The 24,581-nt window shown below is 38.9% G+C and overlaps 1 protein-coding gene across 1 annotated transcript in view; it reads right to left on the minus strand.

The window, feature by feature from the left end:
• The window catches only part of LOC128073208 (V-type proton ATPase subunit S1-like), a 50,759-nt gene that overhangs the window by 19,263 nt on the left and 6,915 nt on the right, over positions 1-24,581 (minus strand). Inside the window, exons 4-6 of the mRNA XM_052667798.1 lie at positions 18,333-18,526; positions 17,360-17,403; positions 11,957-12,042 (exon numbers count right to left, since the gene is read on the minus strand). Of these exons, the coding sequence (XP_052523758.1) occupies positions 11,957-12,042; positions 17,360-17,403; positions 18,333-18,526 (324 nt within the window). The remainder of the gene's footprint in view (positions 1-11,956; positions 12,043-17,359; positions 17,404-18,332; positions 18,527-24,581) is intronic.

Genomic DNA, 24,581 nt, shown 5'->3' on the forward strand with positions numbered 1-24,581 from the left:
TGATTAGGATTTAAAATAAACTGGTCGGACCAACATTTGAACCGTTGTTTCTTAATCTCATGCTGGGTATATAGATACTAAAAGAACCTCATCTCCCTCCTTTAAATTGGAGCGAGACAGTGAACTATAACAATACGTGGGGTAAGTATGGACTTGGTTGCCTGTAGTGTTCAGGTACGTATGTATGCAGAAAGAATTACACACAGTATGAAGATCCAAGTGCACTGTGTAGAAGGCTGGCTCATGGAAGAACGGGATTCAGCAGATCAAAAACATTTGAAGCAAACAACTCCTCACTCAGAAATCTCATTCTTATCCCAGCTGGCTGCAAGGATCTTCAGTTGGATCTAGATGTAGAACACAAAGCTAGTGCAGAACACAAACCTAGTGGTGTTTGCAGAAGGACAAAAGGAGCTTTAAGTGGTCATACTTAACAATGTACAACAGGAATCCTGTTTCCAAAGCAAGCTTAATTAGCATTGCTGAAAATGCAATGGGCTCCTCACCAAAAAAGAGAGAAGTGAAAATTCTAAGATATAATCCTACTTTCTCCTTTTCCTTTCCAGTTCAGCAGTTGGTAGGAACTCATTACGCCACTGAAGCTAGCACTCTGAAGTGAACTGCATGCCATTTCACACCTTTGTAAAGCAGCTGTAAGCCTAATCAAGACATCTGAATAAAACTGAGTAGCGTGTCCTTTTGCTCAGTGGAGTTCTTAGCTTCTTTTTCACATTTTTATTAATATTCTCACAGAGCAGGGGGAAAAAAAGAATGCACAGAAATGAGGTTATTATATCAATGGCAATCATTTATTAACAATGATTACTAACACTTTAGTGCCTTGCGGGATATATGACCAAGCTTACTGGTTCACATTATCACCTGATGCCTCCTTCACCAACCACGAATGCTTCTATTAGCAACCCAAACAGCTCAGGGACTACGATCTGCTATTCTGCATCTCATCTCCCAGAATTCTTCACAAAAGTGAGGCTGGGACATAGGAAAAGTGAAAGTATAAGCCTGACCCTAAGAGATAAGGCTCTATAATTGATAGCATTGTTGTGATGTTTTGATATCTCTGGTTAGAAGGGACAATAGAACTGCAATATAACTGCTCAGCTCAGTGGCCTGTACAAACATAATCTGCAGTGTTATTCCATATGTTTATGGCTGGATGTGTTTCTTCATAGGTCTGTCCTTTTGCAGCACTGGGCTGTACAAGATTTCTTACTTATGTTTACCAAGTGCATGGCCAGCCTGTGCAGTTTAATATGGTGCAGAGGTGAATGAGCTAGTCCACCAGAACGATAGTTAGCCATGGTTCTGGCCAGCCATGCACTTACCAGAACCCAGAGCAGGGAAATGCGCTGAGATGCAGCACTTGAGATGATCATTCCATTTAAAAGTCCTTAAAATGAGGCACGGAACGTTTTGTGTACATAGACTAACAAGCATATCCACAAACACCAGAGTAGTCTCAATTTTTCTGAAGGAAACTGCAGTATTTCCTGTTATTTTATTGCTCCAACTTTCAAATGATCTTTATACTACACTTTTTCAGCTAACTTCTGGAAGAACAGGAACTGGTCCATAAAAAAACTCTTGATTTTAGAAAGTAAAACACAGCATGTATGAAACAGTACAACGAAATATGTGTAAAACAGAGTAGCACTGGAAAGAATGGTGACACTTAAATTCACCACTTATATTTCGCTTACGACAACCACCCCAAATGCAATTATTCCAATGAAAACAATGTCCTGGTCATCTATCAAATTGTTAAAACTCACTTGAATCATTTTAGCTAACCAAATTTTTTAAACTTGAATACAAAATAGGGGGGGAAAGTACAGAGAATTTCTATATAACCTAGATTTAATCCTGCAAAGAATCTACCAGATTTACTGTTCAAGCAATATGCTGATGCCAATATGTCCAGCCTGATCTCAGGCAATTCTGCTATATAAATAAAAGAAGCTGCAAATTTTACATTAGTCTTAGACTGCTACGGGGAATACCCACTCCATCTAACTGTTTTCCCCACTTTCTTATATCTGTATATAGAATCCAAGTTGCCATGGGAGATGTGAAAAAGGATGAAGAGTCTCTGCTGCAGAAAGAAGAAAGAGATATGTAATGAAGGTTGGATTGAGATTAGACAGGGTTCTGGTGGGCTACATCACTGAAATATGCAGACAGGGTAAAATGCCTCACTACTAGGGCTGGAAGAGTTGCCAACACTGTTTTTTTTTCTCCAGTGTAAAGTAATCACAGGAGAATTAGAAACATGAACATCCATAAGTGCCTCTTTTCCTCCACTTAAAATTTTGAGCCCATAGCACTTTGGATGACTAATCTGCAAAACAGGAAAGCCTATCTCCTGACTGAAGAAAGAGATGTGAACAGTATAATAGTATTATATGCAACACTTACATTTTTACTTACACTTCAATGAAATTATTTTTTTGCTTTAAAATTTACATATTATTCTTACTACTCCTTGGGTTTGTCTGTAATGAATGAAAGTCCAAATACTGGTATGTTTTTCAGATGGTCCCTATAAAAATACTGTGCTCCATGCGACAATGACATTCTTTGCTTCCAGCATCTCCATCTGCTTGTCACAACTCTTTCGGAGAAACTCAGAACTTGCAGTGAAGGAACTTGTGAGGGGAATCTGGCACTGTCTGTTTAGTTTTGATGAATCAAAAGGCAAAGGCCAATAATTCAAGCAAACTGCATTTTTTTGAACATGGAAGTTGAAACAAGCTTTTTTTTTTTTTACAGAAAATCAATTAAAAAGTGTTTACTTTCTACTCTGTTTTCTTATACTCAGTAATCCATTTAATTTTTTCTGACAGTTGCGTGTAGCTGGGAGGTATATATATAAATGAAATCCACATCAGAAAGTCTAGAAAAAGTCTTAGTTCTAAGATAAGAACTAAGAGCCACGCATGTTAGAAGATTAGCACACTTCTTTTTTTTCTTGATAAACTCTAATGAAACATTACAGGTTTGCCTCAAAAAGCTGTATTTCCATCAAAACTTAGTTAATTCACCCAGTTAACACAACTAAGCCTGCATTATCAATCTCACCTTCATAGTTTCCTTCATCTCCTGCCAGTTTCCAGCCCATACAAGCACTGCCAGCAGTTGGTTGTAACTGCCCCCTCTGGGGCTGTTAGTTACTGACCTTCAACACACCTTGATAAACTTTGAAAAACTGAAATTTGTACGGTGAGGTGCATCAGAAAACAAAAGACCAATGCCCTTCCAGCACTACAGAGAGGTCGCTTTAGTAACCCCACGCCTAGCACTGTTCTTACCCCCTACCCAGGCAATTCCAAGCCTGTCTGGGGATTTGGTCCAATCACCAATTGCTCCTGATGGCAGTTCACACCCTGAGAAGAACTGTGGAGCAGTCAAAAGGAAGATAATTAGGTTCATAAAGAAAGCATAAACTGAGAAGAAGGTAAGAGTTTGCAACAGTGAAGAGGCAAAGTAGGATATAATATTCATAGAATCATAGAATCATAGAATCACCAAGGTTGGAAAAGACCTTCAAGATCATCCAGTCCAACCATTCACCTATTCCCAGTAGCTCCCACTAAACCATGTCCCTCAACACAACATCCAGCCTTTTCTATCCTACTTTGCCTCTTCACTGTTGCAAACTCAGGACTTGCAATAGTCCTGCTCAACGTAAGGCAGGAAATTCTCCTTATTCTGTTCCAGGATTTTGTCAGTGTTTCACCTGAAAGCCCCGGAGGCAGAGCTATCTTGCTGTTAGAATACCAGGAATTTAACTTACATGCTGTACCACACTAAAATAGAGGATGCTGCTGCTTATGAATCATTAAATATCTATCTGTGAAATGACTCAATCATTTGAGTTAAAACAGAAATCCCATCAGAGAAGAACAGCTGCAAAGTGGCTAAAATTGTAAACATTGAGGTTTTAGAAAAATGACAAGGACAGAACAAAACATGCCATGTAATATTAAATCTGATGTCAGGTACCACTTTACAATAATGCCTCCATTAACAAATTAAACAAGATGCCTATGGCATTTTGGCAGGAAAAGTACGGGTTCCTTGTCTTTTTTTTGTTTGTTTTCCAAGTTTGACAACTTTCTAAGCCAAAACGGTAGCAAGAAAGATACCATTTATTATCTGACTGAAATTCTACTGAATCCAATGCTGTCAGCTACAAGGCACAAGTAAGCATGGTCCTCGGAAAGGAAAAACTTCTACTACACAAGCCTTTCTGTGACAGGCAGTATTTTATTACTGACCTGGTCTAATTTGTAGCTTTGTCTGCTAACGCTCTAATGTACAATCTTTGTGAATAAAGGTTTGCATGCAGTTCCAGGTGAATAGATTTTTATGGAAAAGCCTGTAGTATTTAATAGAAGTAACTTCTAGAGAGAGCATTTCAGTAGAGCCATCCATCAAAAGCAAGGACATACTTCTCTGCTAAAGTCATAAAAATGCTTCATTATTAATTATCATCTCCTACTCTAATTTTAGAGGTGTGCATGCTGAACTTAAGAAGTAATAGCTGTGTATGTACAATGGTTATGCTTGAGTAATGATGGCCTATCCTTCTGCCTGCTTCTAAGGGCAGAAGGTCATTAGGTGATGGCTTTGGATCAAATCTTATAATTCAGTGGATCTCAGACAGGGTAAGAGAGAAAACACAACTAGTACATGCACAAATATCTAGAACTGCTCCACAAAATGTCTCCCTACCAAAAACCACTGAATTTTTAAAATTGTACCATTCTGTTGCACTATATAAAGTGAATAAATTAACTTCTAAAATGAAGGGAACAATGAAATACAATATGCCAGAAAAAATGAAAATGAAACAATTCAAATTTCTTCTAATTAGTTTTTACTGTGTTACAGATTGGATGCACTAAGATTTAGGGGTTTGTTAAACTGCCTCTAACCATTAGATCACAAAAACTTCCAGGGATATCAGGGATATATGCATCTTACTGACTGCTGGCAAATTTTTCTCACATGCTGGTGAAGGGTGTCGTTGTCTTTCTAATAGCTCTCTTTAGCACAGACAACACTAGAAATCAAATGATGCAGGATACAAAAGCTTTTGCTTTAACTTCCTACAGAGGAAAGGAACATGGGAAGTGCTGGTTGGTGCTTCAACCACAGGTATGAGCATTCTTGTCCTACAGCACAGAACTCCTTGCTCTTCAGACCCAGGAATATACTGTGAGGAGACACCAACACTGTGATTCTCATGGTGGATGGGATTGGCTTCCCATTTCTAATCTCTCATTTCTTCAAAATAGGAATGCATGTTTACCTCTGAAGATTGTGCACGTGAACCTCAATGTCCACTGGCAAGCATGAGAAGGAAAGTCCGTAAACTTCCTTTTGCAGAGCTTTTTTTAGTCTGTTGGCTGCCTCTTCTGGCTAGTTAAATATGTCACATATTACCTTTCACATCCTTGTTACAGAGAAATGCTATGTGAATATCCCAACCTGCCATCACCAGGTAACAACACAAAACCAGCCGCAGTCTGTGTGATCAAAGGTCCATCAACCTCCCTTCCAGTGCTACTGATCATAATTGGACGATGAAGAATAAGAAAAAATTACATAAAAACAATTATCCCAGTATACCCTCCTTGATTCCTGACATCTTGCAATAGAGACTTTCAGAGTTGAAGGTTACATTTCAAATGAACATGGGCTCTTCCTTCCATCCTTCCTTTCTTCCTGACTTTCTTCTGTTAGTTTACCAAATCACAGACAGCAATGTTCAAGGGCTGCTTTGAAAGCAATGCCTCATCTTTTATTATGCTGGTCAACAAAGTCAGAGGTGGATGTTGGTGGTACGGTAGTAGAGGCTGAACCTTTCTGCCAGTACTCCATTACATGTTGTTGCTGGGTGACAGATGGCAGCAGAGGGGCAGTCTGACAAAATGGTGCCTGACATGGAAGCGCCAATGGAGCAGAGTTGTCACTGCATTCCTTCATGCCATTAACTGACGCTTGCTGAATTTTTTTTGAGACCATACAGTGGATGTGAGCACAGTGAGGCAGTGGATGGTGCATTTCAGCAGCAGTGACAGTGGGTCACCTCCACTGGTGCAGATTTTTACGGGTGCAGAATGCAGGCTCTTGTTCATTGCTGGCAAAAAAATAATGTTTTGTAGCTGAGAATTTGCTTGATCAAATTCTGTTACTGGGTTACTGTGCTCTTCTTATCTGTTGTAATTTCCACGGAAATAAATAGGAGGCATTACTTTCAGAGCGACCTACATACTCTTGTCATCCAAAGATAAGTAATGTGAAAATCAGTTTATTTTGTTTGTTTTAAGGAACTTGATGCTCCTGAATTCCTGATTGCAGTCTGTAAGTTCTGATCATCGTCAACAGTAGACAGAGAGAGTTAATAATTATTTCCTGTTTAACTTCTCCATGTTACTGGTGTTTTTATTTATTATTTCTCCTTGGACAGTTGCTTTTTCTAGATGAAATATTTATGTCTGGTACAGACTTCTAATATATCCCTTTGGAGATGGGGTGGCCAGAATTTCACGTGCTATGTCACTCACAGACTTGCACTCACCAAGGACTTACATAGTAAAATAAATGACACTTACCGCTTTACTCTCTTCCTTTCCAAACAATTCCTAACTTTCTGCTTGCTATTCTTCTCAGTGTTGAGCACTGTGATGCTCCAAGAGATGCGCCCACAGTCACACCATAATCTCTCTTCTGAGAAATAGCAGCCTCTCACCACAGTGAAATGTGCATATTTAAGGCTTTCCTCGTGTGTTACTTTCCAGTACACTGGATTTCATCTGTCATTTTATCAACAGTAACACAATGCTGCGAGTTGTTTCTCTAACTCATCAGTACATCGACAAACTGCAGTGCCTTTAGATTTTGGCCCCCTTCCATACTGATAGTGTCTTTGGCTAAATGTTTTGTTCTTTTTTTTTTGGTCTAAAGCAACACATAACTGGCTTCAACCAGCTTTAAGCAGATCTTCTGTAATTATTTAAAAAACTCTACCTCATCTAAGTTGAAAAAAACTGAGTTAGCTAGAAATAATTAAGTGCATACTCTTCATCTATAAGTTAAAGTTTATTTTTTATTATAATAGACTTATAAAGAGAGAGAAGGCTTAAGGATGAAGAATTCATGTGTTTCTTCTTTTATGTTGGAAGCCTTAATGCATTATTATGCTATGTCAATCTATAATTGCTTTTTCAAATGTGAAAAACACAAAAGTAAATGATTAAGATTCTTCCCCTATTTAATGATGCGTGAGGGCATCTACCCTACAACCCCAACTTCAGTAAGTGGTATTATAAGCACTTTTCCAACATTTGGTTCACAGAAAAGCTCCCATTATAATGTTTCATTATATTTAACAATTTAAAGCACTTCATTAATCAGAAGCTGTGAAGTCAGTGGGGTTGCAGTGTTTAGTCTCCTCAGCATGGTGTACGAAAGAGAGCAGCTGCATGCCAGTAGAAGATGCAGCACTGCAAAATGCACTTGAAAAAAAATGCAGTAGGTAAAAAGCAGAAACAAAGAAAATACAACCACAGATGCTTGCCAAAAAAGATAAAATCTTTTCCAACTCTTTTTAAACCAAGGCTCGTTTCTGTATCACCTGAGAATCTACACCTTCAAGAAACTTTCTAAAGAGTCAACCATTTGTGCTGCCCATGTTATTTATGGTTGCTCTTGGAGTTCAGACTGCTTGTCTCTTTGTGGGACCAAAGATGCAAGAAGCTTAGATGCTATCTACAGCTGACAGCTCATACGGGAAGCAGTCAAAAGCCCACGGTAGATGCAACTCTCTGAAAACGAGGCAGTAGAGGAGGTTTGAGCAGCACCTCACAATGCATCCGTAAAAAGTGGCGTCAACAAAATGAACATCAGCTGGGAAGTAGCCATAAACCTCCCGTTGGCAATATTCATCTCTTCAGAATTCAGTCCAACTAGGAAACTGTAAAACTGTCTTGCAGAAGTTTCAGAAGCAAACTTGTAAAAACCTGACATGGACAACACAAAGACCTGAAGGATGGGAAACAACATGAGATTCACAATTTGAGGGCTACCTTTCAGTCACCACAGTCTTCTAACCATTCCAGTTACAACAGAACAAGCAATGTCATGCTTACAAACATAAGCCGAAAAAATTAGCTGGCAGTCAGCACAAGGAGGGGTGACTTTGACCACAGCTCTCAAAACCACTAAAATTCATACATTCAAGACTCAAAGTAAGCTAAACCTGATTGTAGTCCCTTTATGACATGGCATGAGAATTCTGTAAGCTTTCATGAGAAAACACGGAAGTAATTTCCTTGGTGAACAAGATTTGGTGGTGACACACCAACAGAGATATGCAGCACAGTCTATCAGTAGATAGAGTGAATCCCAGCTCTTCCCATCCTCCTGCGCTACAATTCTAAGGGAGTTCAGAAACAAGAAAGAACTCCCTGCTCCAACAGGAGACACCAGTGCACAGCACTTTAGGCCAACACATCTCCTTGTCCTGATTCTCCAGATGAGAGCATCCACCATTCCCAGCATCTCAGTCTTCACAGGAACTGAGGAAGAAAGGAAATGCTCTCTCTGGAGGGAAGATGACTTCCTGATTCAAGAATGGAACTGGGACTGTGGAGGGGGATTCTGATGATTCTCCCAGAGAAACGAAGCTACCAAATGAGTTTTAAGGATGAGAAAGGTCTTGGAAAGAGACCCCTCAAATCTTGAAACAAGCTTCTGTTTTTTAATGGAAAACAATACTAAAGCTATTGCTCAACAAGTGCTGCCTGACTAAACACCTATGTTGAAACTTGACCTAAACATGTCGATTGTCATTATGCTTGTCAGAGATAAAGTGTGCATTTCCTCTCTTCCTATAGCAATCATCTGTAAGAGGCAAAAGAAATACACCATAAAAGGACCATTTCAGTCAGTCCTTTGACTGTGAATAGAGCCTTGGTTGATGACATTTACATTTCACTGGCCCAGAATTAGATGACACAAACCAGTCTCTCAGTGCCAGCCCAAGTCAGCCAGGCCTCAAGGGCAAAGCATCTCAGAGGGGTCACAAGATACAGCACTTGCCTTGTTGCAGGAAGGCAGCTCAGTTATACCACAGCAACTGAATAGTGAAACCATTCCATGTTTCAAACAGACTCTGTTTCAAGGTCTTAATTCTGTCTCCCAGCTTCAAGCTCTTAAACTGGAACAGAACAGGAACAAGGTGGAATAAATCTCTTTAATGCGCTGGGGTTATTAACTAATAGCTAAGATAGCCCAAAGGGATCTGTGGCTACTGACTAAACTGAACAGATCTTCCTCATCAGATCAGAATAGGGACTTAGTCATCGGAGAGTTTTGCTTCCTTTCTCACTAATTCACTTTCTGCAAAGCCAATACCAGTCTGGAATCTTTTCCAATATATGCGTTTTTCACATTTATTTTTCTTTGCTTTAGGCAAGGAAAGAAGGAATGGATGAAACAAGAAGATGCTATGAAGCCAGTAACTGTCCAGCAGCAGAGGTATAGCTGTCAAGATAGAAATATCTCACAACCTCAGAGTTTGGAAGCTTCATTGCGTAAAATTAATTTAACCCATCAGAATGAGATCTTTTTTTTTTCCTTCATTCTTGAGAATGTCATGCTTTTAGCTCATTTTCCTCATCAGCAGGAAAAAAAAAGCCCACTTAGGAAATGCAAATCTTTTATAGGAAATGATTGGTATTGATTTTCAAAAGTACTGAGTAATGTGAAATCTTTTCCCACACAATGAAAGCCTTTTACTTCTCATATTGAGTTTTCGGGAGTGACCCTGTAATTGGTAGATCACTGAATGTGGTGCCTACAGTTTAAGCAGAGGGAATCAGTCCTCTAAAATATGGGTGCAAAACAGTTCACATCTTCCACAGTTCAAGCACACCAAAGATATGTAATACACACTAAGAAGAGGTTACATGCAAATCAGGCAGACACCGCCCTAGCCCTGAACAGAAGTTGATAACTGTGAATGCACTGCAATAACTTAAAGTAATTGTATAAAAAATGCTTCCTAAAGTTTTATATGGTATTAAGTTCACAGAATTAAGAAAAGTTTAAATTGCTTACTTTTTAAAATGCAGAACATTTAAAATACATTGCTTTAATTATTTAAAAGTGCTTCACTTGCTCAAACTAAGTCATTTTAATTTAGAAAGTCTTTTGAAATCCGCATAGTTTTAAAATTCAACAAACTTATAAAATTACTCTAAAAATTCCTTCTCTAGATACCAATTCTTCCATTAATTAAAAGTATTTTTCATTCTAATTGTTCTAAATGCAGTTTTCAGCTAAGAATGCCCATCGCCCATGCCTCTTTTGATTTCAAGAGTAAAAAGACATAATAACTGAATAATTTTTGTCATATCTTCATTAAAAGAAAAAATGCAGTCTTTGAAAAATAAAAAAGAAAGCAAGGAGTTTGGAAGTCCAAAGAACTCTTACCCTCTCCTATCCACAAAAAATGCACATCACAAGAGTATCAGTGTGAGCTTCCCCATCCTGCTCAGTCTGATGTCTATGTTCTAACCCTGGTTTTGAAAACTAAGCCTCTGGAAGTAGGCTTAGTTTACAGGATGGATGATTGAGGAAAGTTCTGTTTTTCTTCAATAGCATTAGCTTTTGCCCGTAGTCTGAAGGGACTATTCTGACTCCTAGCTAGAGGTTTAATATGCTATTTCCTTGCAAAAACACAAGTTATTTCTGATCAAACCTAGGACACCTTTGAGAAACATAACAAATTTTGGCTTTACAAAAAAGGATCATTTATGAAGTGCAGTCTTACTCTTCTTTCGGGTGAGCTAAATAGACCTCAGAACCATTTAAAGCAGGTTTTCTAGGTATTCTTGAGCTACAAACAATTCATAGTGTTTGTAGCATTCCCTCCTGAAAACCCTCCATCTTCTCAAGATCCTGCCTGAGGGCTCAATGGAGATCTAGACAATCTCAGTAATTACTTTCCTGTTCTCAAACCCAAGAAAATTATAACTTCTGTATTTTCAACTGGCATTATCCCGAGCTTGAATTAAAAAACTAAACTAAGCGTTGTATTAGCAGCTCAGTTGTATTATCCACTGGATGAGACAATTTTCATTCAAAGTGGCTACTTTATGGGATACAGCACATCCCTCCTACACCTCTCTTGAGAGAGAGCTGCATTTTGTTTTCCTCAAGTCATTTAATTCCATTAAAATGTGAATACTGCTCCAAGACAACCTGTTCGTCATACAAAACAGATAATGCAAGTAACTATTCTGCACTGCTACTTACTGTTAACATGATACGATGATCTATACATGATGTACTGACTATCAGCAATGGTGGTGGAAACTTTGTGTTGCAGTTGTAAATACAAATATTGTCTGAAGAAACCAGTTTCTTTAAAAACGACTAAATTAGCAGCCTTCAGTTAATTAAATACGTTCTATCTTTACTGACCTGAAAAAGCCCAATAATGCTTCACATAAAACTTACTATAAAACTATTAAAAAATTGTTAAACATTATAGTCACTAAAAATAAGTTGTAAGGACAACTAAAGACATTGCAAACATATAGTCTCGTTTATCTTTTTTTTGCTCAGGGACATGATTTAGCAGAGGGTTGTTAGAGTTAGGGCAGTATGGTTAAGTCCTGATTGGACTCGATGAACTTTAAGGTCTTTTCCAACCTGAGTGATTCTATGATTCTATGATTTTAGTAGTTTTGTAACACAGCTATTGCATATGAAGACTCACGGAGTCATTTCTGGTCAAAACCTCATATAATACAGATTGCTTGCATGTGTAATCTTGAAAATCATCTACATCATTCTTCTGTAAACATTCAGTTGTTAGATGACAACCACTTGACAGTTCTAGGCACTGAAGATTACTCACCCTTGAAGGTCTCACTGCAGTATAAATTACTGAAAAATGAATCCCTCGTTCCTGCAGATCCCTGGTCAGTCTTCCAATTATTTTATCTATAAAGAGAAACATGTATAATTTAATAAATCCTGTATGCTGAGGAAGCTATAATCCTACAGTAGTCGACAAAGTAATGAGCTAGATGTTTAAGCTTATTTAGTTTATTTATGTAATTTAGTTGCTAGTACCATTCATATGTCAATAGGTACAAATGGGATAAGACGTGTTCACTGTCCTGAAAAATGAACAATCCAGTGAGACAATACAAAAACAAATACATTAAAGATGTTCAGAAAAAAGTAGATGTTCAGAAAATGTAGTTTTGAAGCTGACAAGTAAATACAAGAAAAATAATACCTGAAACACAGAAGTTTGAGAAATTCAATGCAAGAGAAGAATAAATCCATCAAGAGATGAGAGCACAATGCATATCCTGTCAGTCAAATGACCAGTTAATAAATAAATAACTAATAAAGCTGAACTAGTACCAAGCTGTGAATTACAAAGCACACAGAACAACAGATCACTGAGAAGCAATCCTCAAAATAGCAGCAGTACTTAGCCTGGAACATGATATGTATAATATTTTTGCTTCAATGGATTTAAAGCCTGATTCTGTACTCTCAACAGAGTACAGAATGGAAAATTTTGCTGTTGACTACAGTGGATAGCAAGATAGAAATCACTGACATATTTCCAAAACAGGAAGGAAAATCAAATAAGGAAGAGAGGATCCTTCAGTGTGGTCCAAGAAACTGCAGAAAATTCACTTTCAGCTCTGAAATGACAGGTAGTTGTGACAAATACTTAGAATTAGTAAATGTTTTCAACTTGTATGCTGAAATATTAACATCTACTTATGATGAGGAACATAACAATTGTGATTCAAAAACTGATGTAACAATTGCCATTAGGACTCAGAAAGAAATAAGCCAACAGACTGACACAGACTGTTTCTGTGCCATTCCTCTACTCATCCACGTAATATTCTAGTGAATGGCTATTACACAGTCTGTACAAGCAGGCTTCTCAGATTACAACATTGCACTTTACAGAAATTATATTTTATTTTCACATTTTGGAAGTGAAGCTTATATTATTAGCCTTTTAAACCTCTTTAACTTATAGAATCACATAGACTCACAGAATCGATAACTGCAGGGTTTGGAAGAGTTTTCTGGAGATCATCTAGTCCAACAAGCCACTAAAGTAGGTTCCCCATAATAGGTCACGCAGAAAAGCATACAGGTAGGTTTTGAGTATCTCCAGAGAAACAGACTCCACAATCTTCCTGGACAGCTTGTTCCAGTGCTCTATCAGCCTCAAAGTGAAGAAGTTTTTCTCATGCTCAGATGTGCCCTTTGCATCTTGTATTGTCTCTGAGCACCACTGCTGGCCCCATGCACTTGAATTCCGCTCTTCAGATACTCGTAAGTGTTGACAAGGTCCTCTCTGAGCTTTCTCTTTTTTAAACTAAACAGCTCCCCGTCACAAGTCACCCAGCTTCTTCTCATATGGGAGACGCTCCAGGCCCAACATCATCTTTGTCGCCCTCTGCTGGACTCACTCTAGTAGTTCCCCTTCTTTCTTGACCCAAGGAGACCAGAACTGGACACAGTACTCCAGATCTGGCCTCATCAAGACAGAGGAGAGGGGAGAATCACATCCGCTGACCTGCTGGCCACGCTTTATTAATGCACTCCAAGATACCACTGGCCTTCTTGGCCATAAGAGCATGCTGCTGGCTCATGGAAAACCTGTTGTCCCCCAGTACACTCAGGCCGTACTCCGCTGAGCTACTTTCCAGTAGATCAGCCCCTAAACTGTACTGATGCATGGTGGTTATTCCTCCCCAGGTGTAGGACTCTACACTTGCCCATGTTGAACCTTATCAGGCTCCTCTCAACCGAACTCTCCAGCCTGTTCAAGAATCACTGACTGGTTGCATAGCCTTCTTGTGTGTTAACCACTCATCCTGGATTTGTGTCATCAGTAAACCTTCTAAGGGTGCACTCTATCCCTTCACTCAGCCATCAGTGAAGAAACTGAACAAGATGGGACCCAGTACTGACTCCTGGGGAACACCTCCAGCTACAAGCCTCTAACTGGAAATCATGCCACTGATCACAACCATCTGAGTTGTGAATATGGCTTCCTGACTGAGTAAAATGCCTAGCTTTTGTGAAAATATAAGTATTACTTTTTATGTAAGGTTGCATAACAGCTTGTTTGCAAGTTGATTTCCTCATGTCAGTCAAGAATCATAGCTGTGTGAAGTTTCCTTCTAAAAAATTATCAATAAAAACATCTACTATTAAATAAGAAACAGACTTGGTCAGAAAATCAAATGCCTATACACTACAAGTGAAATTGTACTGGGTGTAGTTGTCCAAGGAATTACGTAATGTAGATTAGTATGCAAATCTACATGCACTGAGAGTAGCTCATCAGAAATTCTCAGCAGCCTCAGCCAGAACTTACAGGAAGGAAAATACTGCATTGAAAAATGCACAGATTGTGTTTTTTTTTTCTTCCATTAAAACAACTGATTGCTTTATGAAATAACACACTATTTACATTTTGCTTCACTAAGGAGCTACATGTAACTATAGTTACTGCTAAAATCTACAGCTTTGGCCTTTGGGAAGATTCTAGAGGAAATTTCTTCATTCATTCATAGTAAAATTGAAATAGATCTTTCTTTGTATGTGATAAGATTCTCCCGAGCCAGATACCTTGCTAATGAAGTGTTTGCAGATCTCCCAGCAAAACGGTCAAGATTTGCCCATTCTATCTTGAAGTACTGAACCTGTTTGCCTACACAGGAACATTAGTTAATCCAGCCTCCTTCTGTAGTAGAAAAAGAGGCATCTCCAGATGGTGATATTAATGTTAGAGGGATTTTAGAGTGGCATTATTGCAGGTATTTTAGTCAGTATGAATCAAAGAAACACTGTGTAGGTCTATGAATGTGAAACAGTTTGTCCAGAATAACTCTCTGCAGTTAGCTTAATTGCATGCTATGCTCTGGTGGAAGGATTAAAACTTTCCGTCTCATTGAAGGCACGTCCCCTGAATTTCACCAGGGACTGCAGGATTAGTGCTGTTATTAATTTCTAATCTACTTTACTTTCATTGCATGCTTTTATACATGGATGGAAAGGATAGAGGAACTGAGAAGCAATGTTCTGGAAGGAGAAAAGGAAAAAGAAATAAAGAATATACGCTACAGGTAAGAGAGAAAGAAAAGAATAGAGCAAGATGGATGGGGAATGGGAGAGGAGAGAGTGGAAAAAGGGATAAACTGAGAATCAGAGCAGAAAGAAGAACACACACAAAAGAATTAAAGAGCCTCATCTTACACACAGACTCACAAGCAGCTTTGACATTAATTCTGAGGTACACTGCACACAACAGGTAAGACTGATAAGGCATAGTTCAACCTTCTCCTGTGCAAAGAAATATTTAGGAGAACTGGCAAAACCTGAGTAACACTCTCAAACTATTTCATGCAAGTGAAAGAAAGAAATACTGAAAAGCAGCACACACGCACACACACACACACAAAAAAAAAAAAAAAAAAAAAAAGCAAAAAGAGAGAAGAAATGTACAGCCTGGCTGACAAAGGAGGATCCTTTCTCTAAAAACCTTGTTACAATTAAAAAAAAAAAAAAAAAGAGAGAGAGAGGAAGAAATAGTATTTCTAGCAACTGTTTTACAGAAATTACCCAATATCTGTCTATCTATGCATGTATGAAGGGAGAGACTGGAAAAAATTCTGAATCTGCTGAAATTTAAGCAGGTTTGAATTCTGAATTCCAGTTTGGATTTTGTAATGAGTCTCATTTTAATGACGTGCTAAAACTCCTGCTTATTCTAGCTTCTAGAGTGTTCAGAACCGCACATTTCCTTTGGGCAGAATCTGAACCCATTTGCTCTGTCTGACAGAGATTGCTGTCTGCAGTGAGTAAAACAGCAGGAGAGATTTCTCTGACGTCTTATTACAGCAGATTTTAAAACCCTCTACAGCAGAAAGGAATTAAGTTGATGTGACAAACATAAGAGTCTTTGTGAACTTCCAGGCAGCATAATAGAGATCTGCCCTCATTTACTATGGGTTTAGAGTTAATGCTGTTCAAAAATTACAAGCAGCATTGTACTGGTTAACAATTCTCTTGTCACCTTACAGGTATGTGACACACAGTATTTTTGGTTGCTTATCCAGATAGTGCTAACAGCACTCACTCCATAACAAACACCAATAACTCATGGCCTTGCAAGCCCTTACGACCTTGATGGATGTCCTGGCAACAGTACTCTGCAAATGGCTATGCTCCTGCTGCAGCAAGTGCTTGGACACCCACACCTGTCTGACCACATGATTTGGGACCCTCCTCTGGCAGTTTTGCAGTCACCCACTTGAGTCTGTCCTTTCCACCGCACAGACTTCAAGTAGGATAACTTTAAGGAACTGCAGCTCAGCTTGCATGTGATTTAAAACTTACAGCTGATGATATCTGCAGGTTCTACTCAGCAAGTGTTCAATGGCCAATTTGGCAGATGTGCCAGAACATGAGAATTCAGCCCACACTAACACTTTTCTAGAGCATAACTGCAACTGAACACAGTGTGAAGATTTTGCACTTGGTCATATGAAGCAGCACATCTTCCACAATCCACACACCTTCTTCCTGATAGCAGGTAATTGAAACTAACCACAAAGCTGGTATAGCCTGTTCCTGAGTCATTCCAAAGGTCTCCCATTAACTTTACTGTTCCAACACAAAAGCAGCCTGAAGCAGGATCTGGGAGGCCTGTTCTTGTGCTTGTGCAGCTGATGAAAAAAATGTCCCATAAAAAAGAAGGCAATGTTTAGCCAAGGCTGACATTAAGCCAAAGCTTTTGGAGACAAGAAGGAAGAACTGAACAGTAATGGTTTTAAACTGAAAGAGGATAGATTTAAAATATTTTAAAGACATTCTTTACTCAGAGGCTGGTGATGCACAGAAATAGGTTGTCCGGAGAAGCTGTGCGTGCCTCATCCCTGGCATGTGTTCAGTGCTGGGTTGGATGGGCCCCTGAGCAGCCTGATCTGGTGGGAGGTGCCATGCCCATTGCAGGGATTTGGGATGCCTACGGCAGAGGTGAATCATCACCACATTTCAGGGCACAGAGATGTATCCATTTCAGTGGATTCTGAATTACTCAGTACTTCAACAGGATGATAATTGGCTGCTTATAGGTATGTAGATGGCAGAAAAAGCTTTAAACAGTATTACAACAAAATCTGGAAAAAACAGGAAATACAATCTGTTCAAGCAAAAACAGGCTTAAGTGGTGAAATGTTTGCTACGTCCTGGCTATATTGCTTACCATTTTCAGCAATTGCTTCCAGGGTGGAAATCTCATTTAAATCACTACAAAGAAGTGGGAGAAAGATAATTAAATTTTTTTGCTATACAACAGTGTGAACCAGAAATGTATACAGGTACATACTAATCAGCATGTCACTTTCAGCAGACTACAATATTTTTTCATCTTTTTCTCATCTCCTCCTTATGAACTTCTCCTTCTGCAAAGCAGTTCATACGAGGATCACATCTTTAGCTGATTCCTCCAAAACCTAAGACTTCCTTATCTGCAGAGAAGACAGATTACTGATCTTCTTTTGACCATTCTCTCCCCAGATTTCCTTGCATTTGATGGTTGTTAATCTAGATCAGCTCCATGACCCACATCCTGTGACCAGGAGTGCTCTATACCAGTCAACCCCCAGCAGTGTAAAAGCCCTGCAGGTAACAAAATCAGGCACTAGCATTCACCTGAAGGGACAGACTGCCTCCATTAGGCAGCAGTTGTTACAGGTCAGGAAACAGGAAGCTTTATAGGCTTCCTATTCCTTTAAGATTGATGAAAACTAGTCTCATTATTCATATGAAATTCTAGGATGCTTGGATGTTTATTTGTTTATCTTTCCTGCCAGTTCTTTGACCCCTGAAATGTCTTCTAGCAATTAATTCAGCAGGTTAATCACATGTTGCATAAAATAATTCAGCTTTTCTGCTTAAAGTATGCTGCCATTTAGTTTATTAGTTGTCCCTTTGTTCTCATATAATGAAGCAGACAAAACAGTAATGCCTGACTGACTTTCTCAATGTAATTCAGTTATTATACCTCATCAGAGGACATTAAAAAACACTGAATTCACATTTGCTGGAAAAATAACTTTGTTAACTCTGTAAACTACTCTTCGGATTTTTACATTTCCTGAATACAACAGATATTTTCAAAAAGCAGTAAAAATCTTGCATACATTTGGGTAAATGTGTTTGTGACAAGGTCCTACCTGGTAAGTGGTTGTAGCTGAATTACAAGTAAGTTTGGTTTAGATGTATTCACTTCCAGCTGAGAGATATCAAGATTTGTCAAGTTTTGCAAATTCCAATCTCCTGATGCCTGAAGAAAGCTCAAGAGATCCCTGGTAGCCTTGCAGTCAACAGCAGGCAAAACTAAAGATGAAGGAGAAGACTGAAGAATTTCCTGTAACAAATTTATGGACAGTTTATTTAATAAGTTAATACTAATCACAAACTATTTTTTTTCTCTATCCTTCATTTAATACTTAAGGTGAGAAAACAGTGTGGTAACACTAGATGAGCTCTCACCAGCCTGATGCTGGTTGCAGGCTGCTCCTGGAAAGGTGTAGTGAACTGACATCTCCATCACTCTTATTCCTGCACTGTTTTGGAGCAAGCTTAAGACACACTGTGACCTCAAAATCTTACTGTCCTTTCCATGAGTGTAATGGAAAAGGAGAGGCAGCTGGTGTAGAAGTTCTCAAGCTGAAGAAGAAGGTGGAGAGTGTACTGGAGAATACGAGGCAAAAAGATGAGGCATCAGAGGGCCATCACACAAGAACTAAATGACCTCTTAGTGAAAAACATCAATGTTGGAAACTTCACATTCCATCAGCTCTAGTTAGTAGGGAGTCATACTTCACTTACCAAATTACCTTCCTTTGTGTACATGCTAATGGTGTAGCACGCAGTACAGATAGATATCTAATTTGTAACTATTAACTACATAAATCTGCATATTTTAGAATCTACACAAGAATTGTCACCATGAACTCTAAGAGTGCAAACCTTAAGCATCCAAGGAGCTAGTTCACATTGTGCCTGGGGGATCTGCTTGAGAGGGTTTATGGATCCAGGACAGCTGGCTGCTTTTCAAGAACTACTTCTTAAAAGCCCACAAGCATGTAATCTCATTGTATCACAAGTCAAGAAAGCAGAGCAGAAGACTAGCTTAGCTAAACAAGGAACTCTGCCTGAAACGACTTTGAGTACTGTGTCCAGGCCTGGGCCCCCAGCACAAGAAAGGTGCAGAGCTCCTTTAAGACCCAGGAAGGCAAAGACCTGTTAATCTTATCTCAGTGAGATATATAATTTGATATAATATAAAGAGATAATAAGCCTGGAAAAGTTATGGGGAGAATTAACCTGGGTTATAGAAAGGCAACTACAGAACAAAGCTGTTACCTGCATGGGTTCAAGAAAGGAAAGTCCTGCCCTCTGTGGTAAGGTTATCTGTCTGGTGATGATGTTCATGGACACAATACTTCTAGATTTTAGGAAAGCCTTTGATACTATCCTTCATGGCATTCTTCTGCCTATTGCCCAACTTTGAGATAAGCAGGTTTGCACTATGCTGGTGATGAACTGTTTCAATGGCAATGCTCAGTGTGCTGTAGTGAATAGGCTGGCAGGTGGTCACTAATGGCATACCCCAGGTCTCAATTCCAGGGCCAGTTCTGTTCAATACTTTTATCAATGGTGTGGACGCAGGAGTAGAATGCATTCTCAGTGTGTTTTCTGATGGCACTGAACTAGGAGGTGCTGTTGGCTCCCTGGAGGGACAAGAGGCCTTGTAGAGGGATCTGACAGATTGAAGCACTGAGCGATCAGCAGTGATATGAAGCTATTTCATCGAAGAAAAAATGTCAGATTCTGCACGTGGGACAGAGCAGGACTCAGCAGGAAGGGATCTAGGGATGCTGATGACAGCAGATACAGCAAGAGCCTGCAGTGTGCCAACAGCCAAGAGGACAAAACACATTTTGGGAAGCATTAAACAACATATCCAGCTGGTCCAAAGAGACTATTCTCCCACTATATTTAGTGTTGGTGTTACTTCACCTTAAATACTGTGTGCAGTTCTGGGCTGCACAATCTAGAAAAGACATTAAGGTCCTTGAAATTATCTAGAGGTGTGCAACAAAGGCATGTCCAACGAGAAGAGAGGCTGAGGACACCTGGGCTGTCTGGACTGGAGAAGAGGAGGCCAACAGGTGACCTCACTGCTCTCTGCAGCTCCCTGAGGAAGGGAACTGGAGAGGGTGGGCCAAGTTCTGCTTCTGGGATCCAATGATAGGATGCACGGGAACAGAACAAAGATGCACCAGGGGAGATTCAGACACGACAGTATGAAAAATTTCCTCACGTTAGAAACTGGAACAGACTTCCTATAGTGGCAGATGATGCCCGTGAGTGTTAAAGGTATATCTGGACAATACCTCACTTTAACTCTTGACTGGCCCTGAAGAAGTCAGGCAGTTGGACTTTTGAAAGTCCCTCCCAACTGAACTGAACTATTCTTGGTATGGAGGCACACACAGACTTCATATTGTGTACTCTGTCTATTCATTCAAAACACAAATTATAAGGCTCAGGCCAAGGCTGGCTCAAGCCAGCTCAGATAAAGAAATGTCAGGATATCTATTACTTATAATTCTCATGGTTGAGTTTCTGATGAAAACACTTAAGTGAAATGCATTTTAGTCATTCTCATTCTATAAATTTCAAGCCTGCATTGCTGAAAAATACCTTCCCAAAGATTTTTCTGAATGATAAAAAACACTTGGAAAATTCTGGATAAGAACATAAATGACAGAGAGTTGAGAAGGATCAAAATTGACGTACACAAAATTTCATATGAAGATTTGAAGATTTCTTTTCCTGAGTTCTAGTTTACAACTTGTTAACTTTGCTTTCTCATTTTTTATATTTAACTCCTAGATCAAGTCTGTCACTTGATCCAACATTCAAATATCTGAGTTGTTTGAGATTCTTTTTCTCCCACTTAGTGACAGAAGTGTTGTGGTGTTGCTAACACTTTTCTCCTCCTACTCTTTTTTCTTTTTGTCTGTTCTCTGACTGCCTACCACTTTTCTGGCCTCCTCAGTTCCTTTCTAAATGCTTGCACGTTTTCCTTCCTAAGTAAAGGTTAGTTTTTTCCATATTTCTATAGATGCTCATACAGGAGGATTATGTGGTATTGTCTGATTTGCTATACTGATAGAAAAACCAGAACAGAAACTAAAATAGAACAGAAAACACTGATCTCATTTACAAATCTTTGAACAGGGTGCTTAGCACCTTCTAGAAGGAAAGAATGATATATTCCCTTTTAGTTTGTTTTGCATGTACGAATTCAGGGCTAAAATCCTGAGCAACAGTCCAATTGTCAATTATTTATTTGTTTTTATGATTATTATTTAAAATATTTTAATCCTCCACTGCTTAGCAGCAGCTAGAATGGCAGCCAGTTCTATCAAGGATATATATTAAGCAGTTTACTCATTTATTATAGAATAAGAGATAAAATGCATAATTACTGAGTAATGTCTGAACTGTGCCTCTGCTCCTAACCAATCCTGCAGTGCCATCTGTCTCAGCTTCCAGCCACTTGTATTCAACCATTTTCCATTCAAAGAGCACACACAGCTGGATATTTCCTCATTAGCATCAGACAGACATTTTGATCACATGCGTCTTGACATTTGACCACTGCACACTTGCTCTTAAAATACCAGTATGTTGCTTCAGGCATTCTGGCATTTCAAGTACCACGAGCATTCAAAATACCAAACCTCCAGAAGTGGACAGAGAATGAAGAGGACAACTGAGAAACACCTGGCACTGGAAAAAAAAATCCTCCGATTGACCTGAGGACTGATAGCACAAATTCCTACACTGACAAGAGAATTTTTAATGTACCTATGGCTAAATCGCTCGGATTAATGTGCCTTCTCTAATGTCCCTTGAAGGACCTCTCGTGAGTGAAATACTGCAAGAAGCACCACGACTTGTTTACAAATCTCACTGTTCAGGTTTTTTGGAAGGTGGGTGTGAGAATTGAGAACTGAGTGTCGTTCTTCACACAGGAAACTTAATATCAGATCAGTGGCTGACAGTCATCAAAACAAAATAAAATACTAGGAGGTTTTGATGGAAAGTACTGAGGACTGAACAAAACAAATCATCATGAGACTGAATAAATTATGACACACTTATCTCTTGATGCATATGCAGTTCTACATGTTCCTTTGTCAACAGAAATAATCCCAAAAATGAACAAAACCATAAAACTAAAAGAGGTGCATGGAATGGCAACAAAGACGATCAAAACTACAGGTAGGGCCTCTATGCTGAATGTGACTGAACAGTACTCCACAGTCTAGAGAAATGACTACTGAATGACGACATGACAGAGATCCAGAACCACAGTAGGCAGTGACTTACAATAATAATTATGCAGCCACCCAGCTGGCAACTAATTGTAGTTTGCTACTGTACACTGCAGTCCTAAGATGTTCAGTTATTGCCTGGGGAAAGCCAATGCTAATATTAAAGAAAAACAGTTTGTAGAATAGGTGACTACTTAACACACACACAAAAAATCCCCAAATGATAATCTTTGTACTTTATTATTTAATTAAGAAGTTATTGAATGTTTAAGATAAATGACCTACAAAATTCCTTTCTATATTAACTGGAAATAGAATTCTTTTATTGCATACAAACCACTGATTTTGAAAGTTCAAAACAGCATCAATGTAGCTGAACAAATCTAATATCTGCACATGTGGTTTACATGTCTATAACTCTTACAAATACTGCATTCTTTTTGTAGTACACGTGCTGCTACATGCACATACACTCTCTAAATGAGATCTCTGGTTTGTTTGTGAATAAATTTGGATTGCTGAAGTTTAACAGCAAGATGCTGGAGTAATACAGAACATCTATCATAGTTTAATGAATCACTTATATAGCTTAGATTGTGAAGGTATAAAACTTTCAGATTATGCAACATGAAAGATTCTAATTTCCCCAGTGAAAAAATCCAGATCTGACCTTTTCTTTGTCCACTGTTCTGTGAATATTACAGTCTTTTATAGCATGATTAAGAAGGGATTTCTTTCCCAAAGTAACTCAATTGGAGCACAACCAATGTGATAGCTACTGAGCATATTTTTGTAGCCTTTGTTGCACTCAGCATGGAACTGGATGATTAGATGATCTTTAAGCTTGCTGAGAATGCGAATTCAAAACTTTCTTCTGCCAGATACAGACCAAAGATTTACTTAACTGTGATGACTGGATGTAGACCATTACATCATTAGGGACTTGCAGCAGTCATGTACACACAGCTTCTTAATTATAAGATGAAACCAGCTTTACGGCTATGTAAACTGGTTCAGACACCATTGTGCACAGATCTGAAACCCAGAGAAAGTACAGCACTTCAGAGAAGTACCAATACACCTGCCTGAGGATGGAGTCACTAATCCTTACCCTACATATAAGTGTTACCCCCATTCATTCCTCAAAAAAGCCATGTACATACACTGAATAGCTGTTTTTGTTCCAGCATCGTGGTTAAAATGCTGTCATATGGCAAAGAGATGAAGGTTAGTAGTAGGGATACAATGAAGATGTGAGGTTCCTACACAGGATAGGTAAAGACACGGGTAATATGTGAATATTTATGTATTTGATTGTACATACAGCTTGCTGTGTGGTGCCTAGGAATTAACACTTTGTGTGCTTTGATATAAGTTATATTATTATTAGCTCTGCCCCTCCTGCACTGCCCACAGAAATGCCTTAATGATTTTCAGGTGAGAACACTTTCCTTTTCCAATTACAATTCAATAAACTGTCAAGCAAGTACAACCAGAGATACTGAGCAAAAAATCTATAAACCTCTTCACTGGGAACAGAAGTTTACACTCATGACCAGCTCAGAGTCTGTGCCTAGAGTTTATTTTCGATTACTGAAGTAGCACAAATATTAAAGCAATCCAGTATCTAGGCAGATATTCACACTATTCAAACAGGGAACGACATGGAGCTGCAACAGAGGAAATTCAAGCTAGCAATCAGTACAAAATCCTTCATCAAGAGGGGGCTCTGAAACTTCTCCTCAGAATTGGTCATGGCATTGAGCTTTTCAGAGTTCAAGAAGCATTTGGACAATGCTCTCACGCATCTTTTCCTGTGATCCTGTGTGAAGGCAGGAGCTGGACTTGATGATTCTTATGGGCTCCCTCCAGCTCAGTATATTCTATGATTCTTGGAATAAATTAGCTGTCTGGATGAGACAAGTCAGCTTCACTTTGCATGAAAATAAAATAAGTATTCAGTTTTGAAAATCTGGAGTACATCCTTGATTCCTTACTACTTTTCTTTGTGTGGCTTCAAAACACTATTTTGGGGTGTCAGTCTGGGACTTATGCCTATGTCTAGAC

This window comes from Tympanuchus pallidicinctus, unplaced genomic scaffold (assembly GCF_026119805.1).
Source record: "Tympanuchus pallidicinctus isolate F22 unplaced genomic scaffold, pur_lepc_1.0 scaffold8, whole genome shotgun sequence".
NCBI classification, from domain to species: domain Eukaryota; kingdom Metazoa; phylum Chordata; class Aves; order Galliformes; family Phasianidae; genus Tympanuchus; species Tympanuchus pallidicinctus.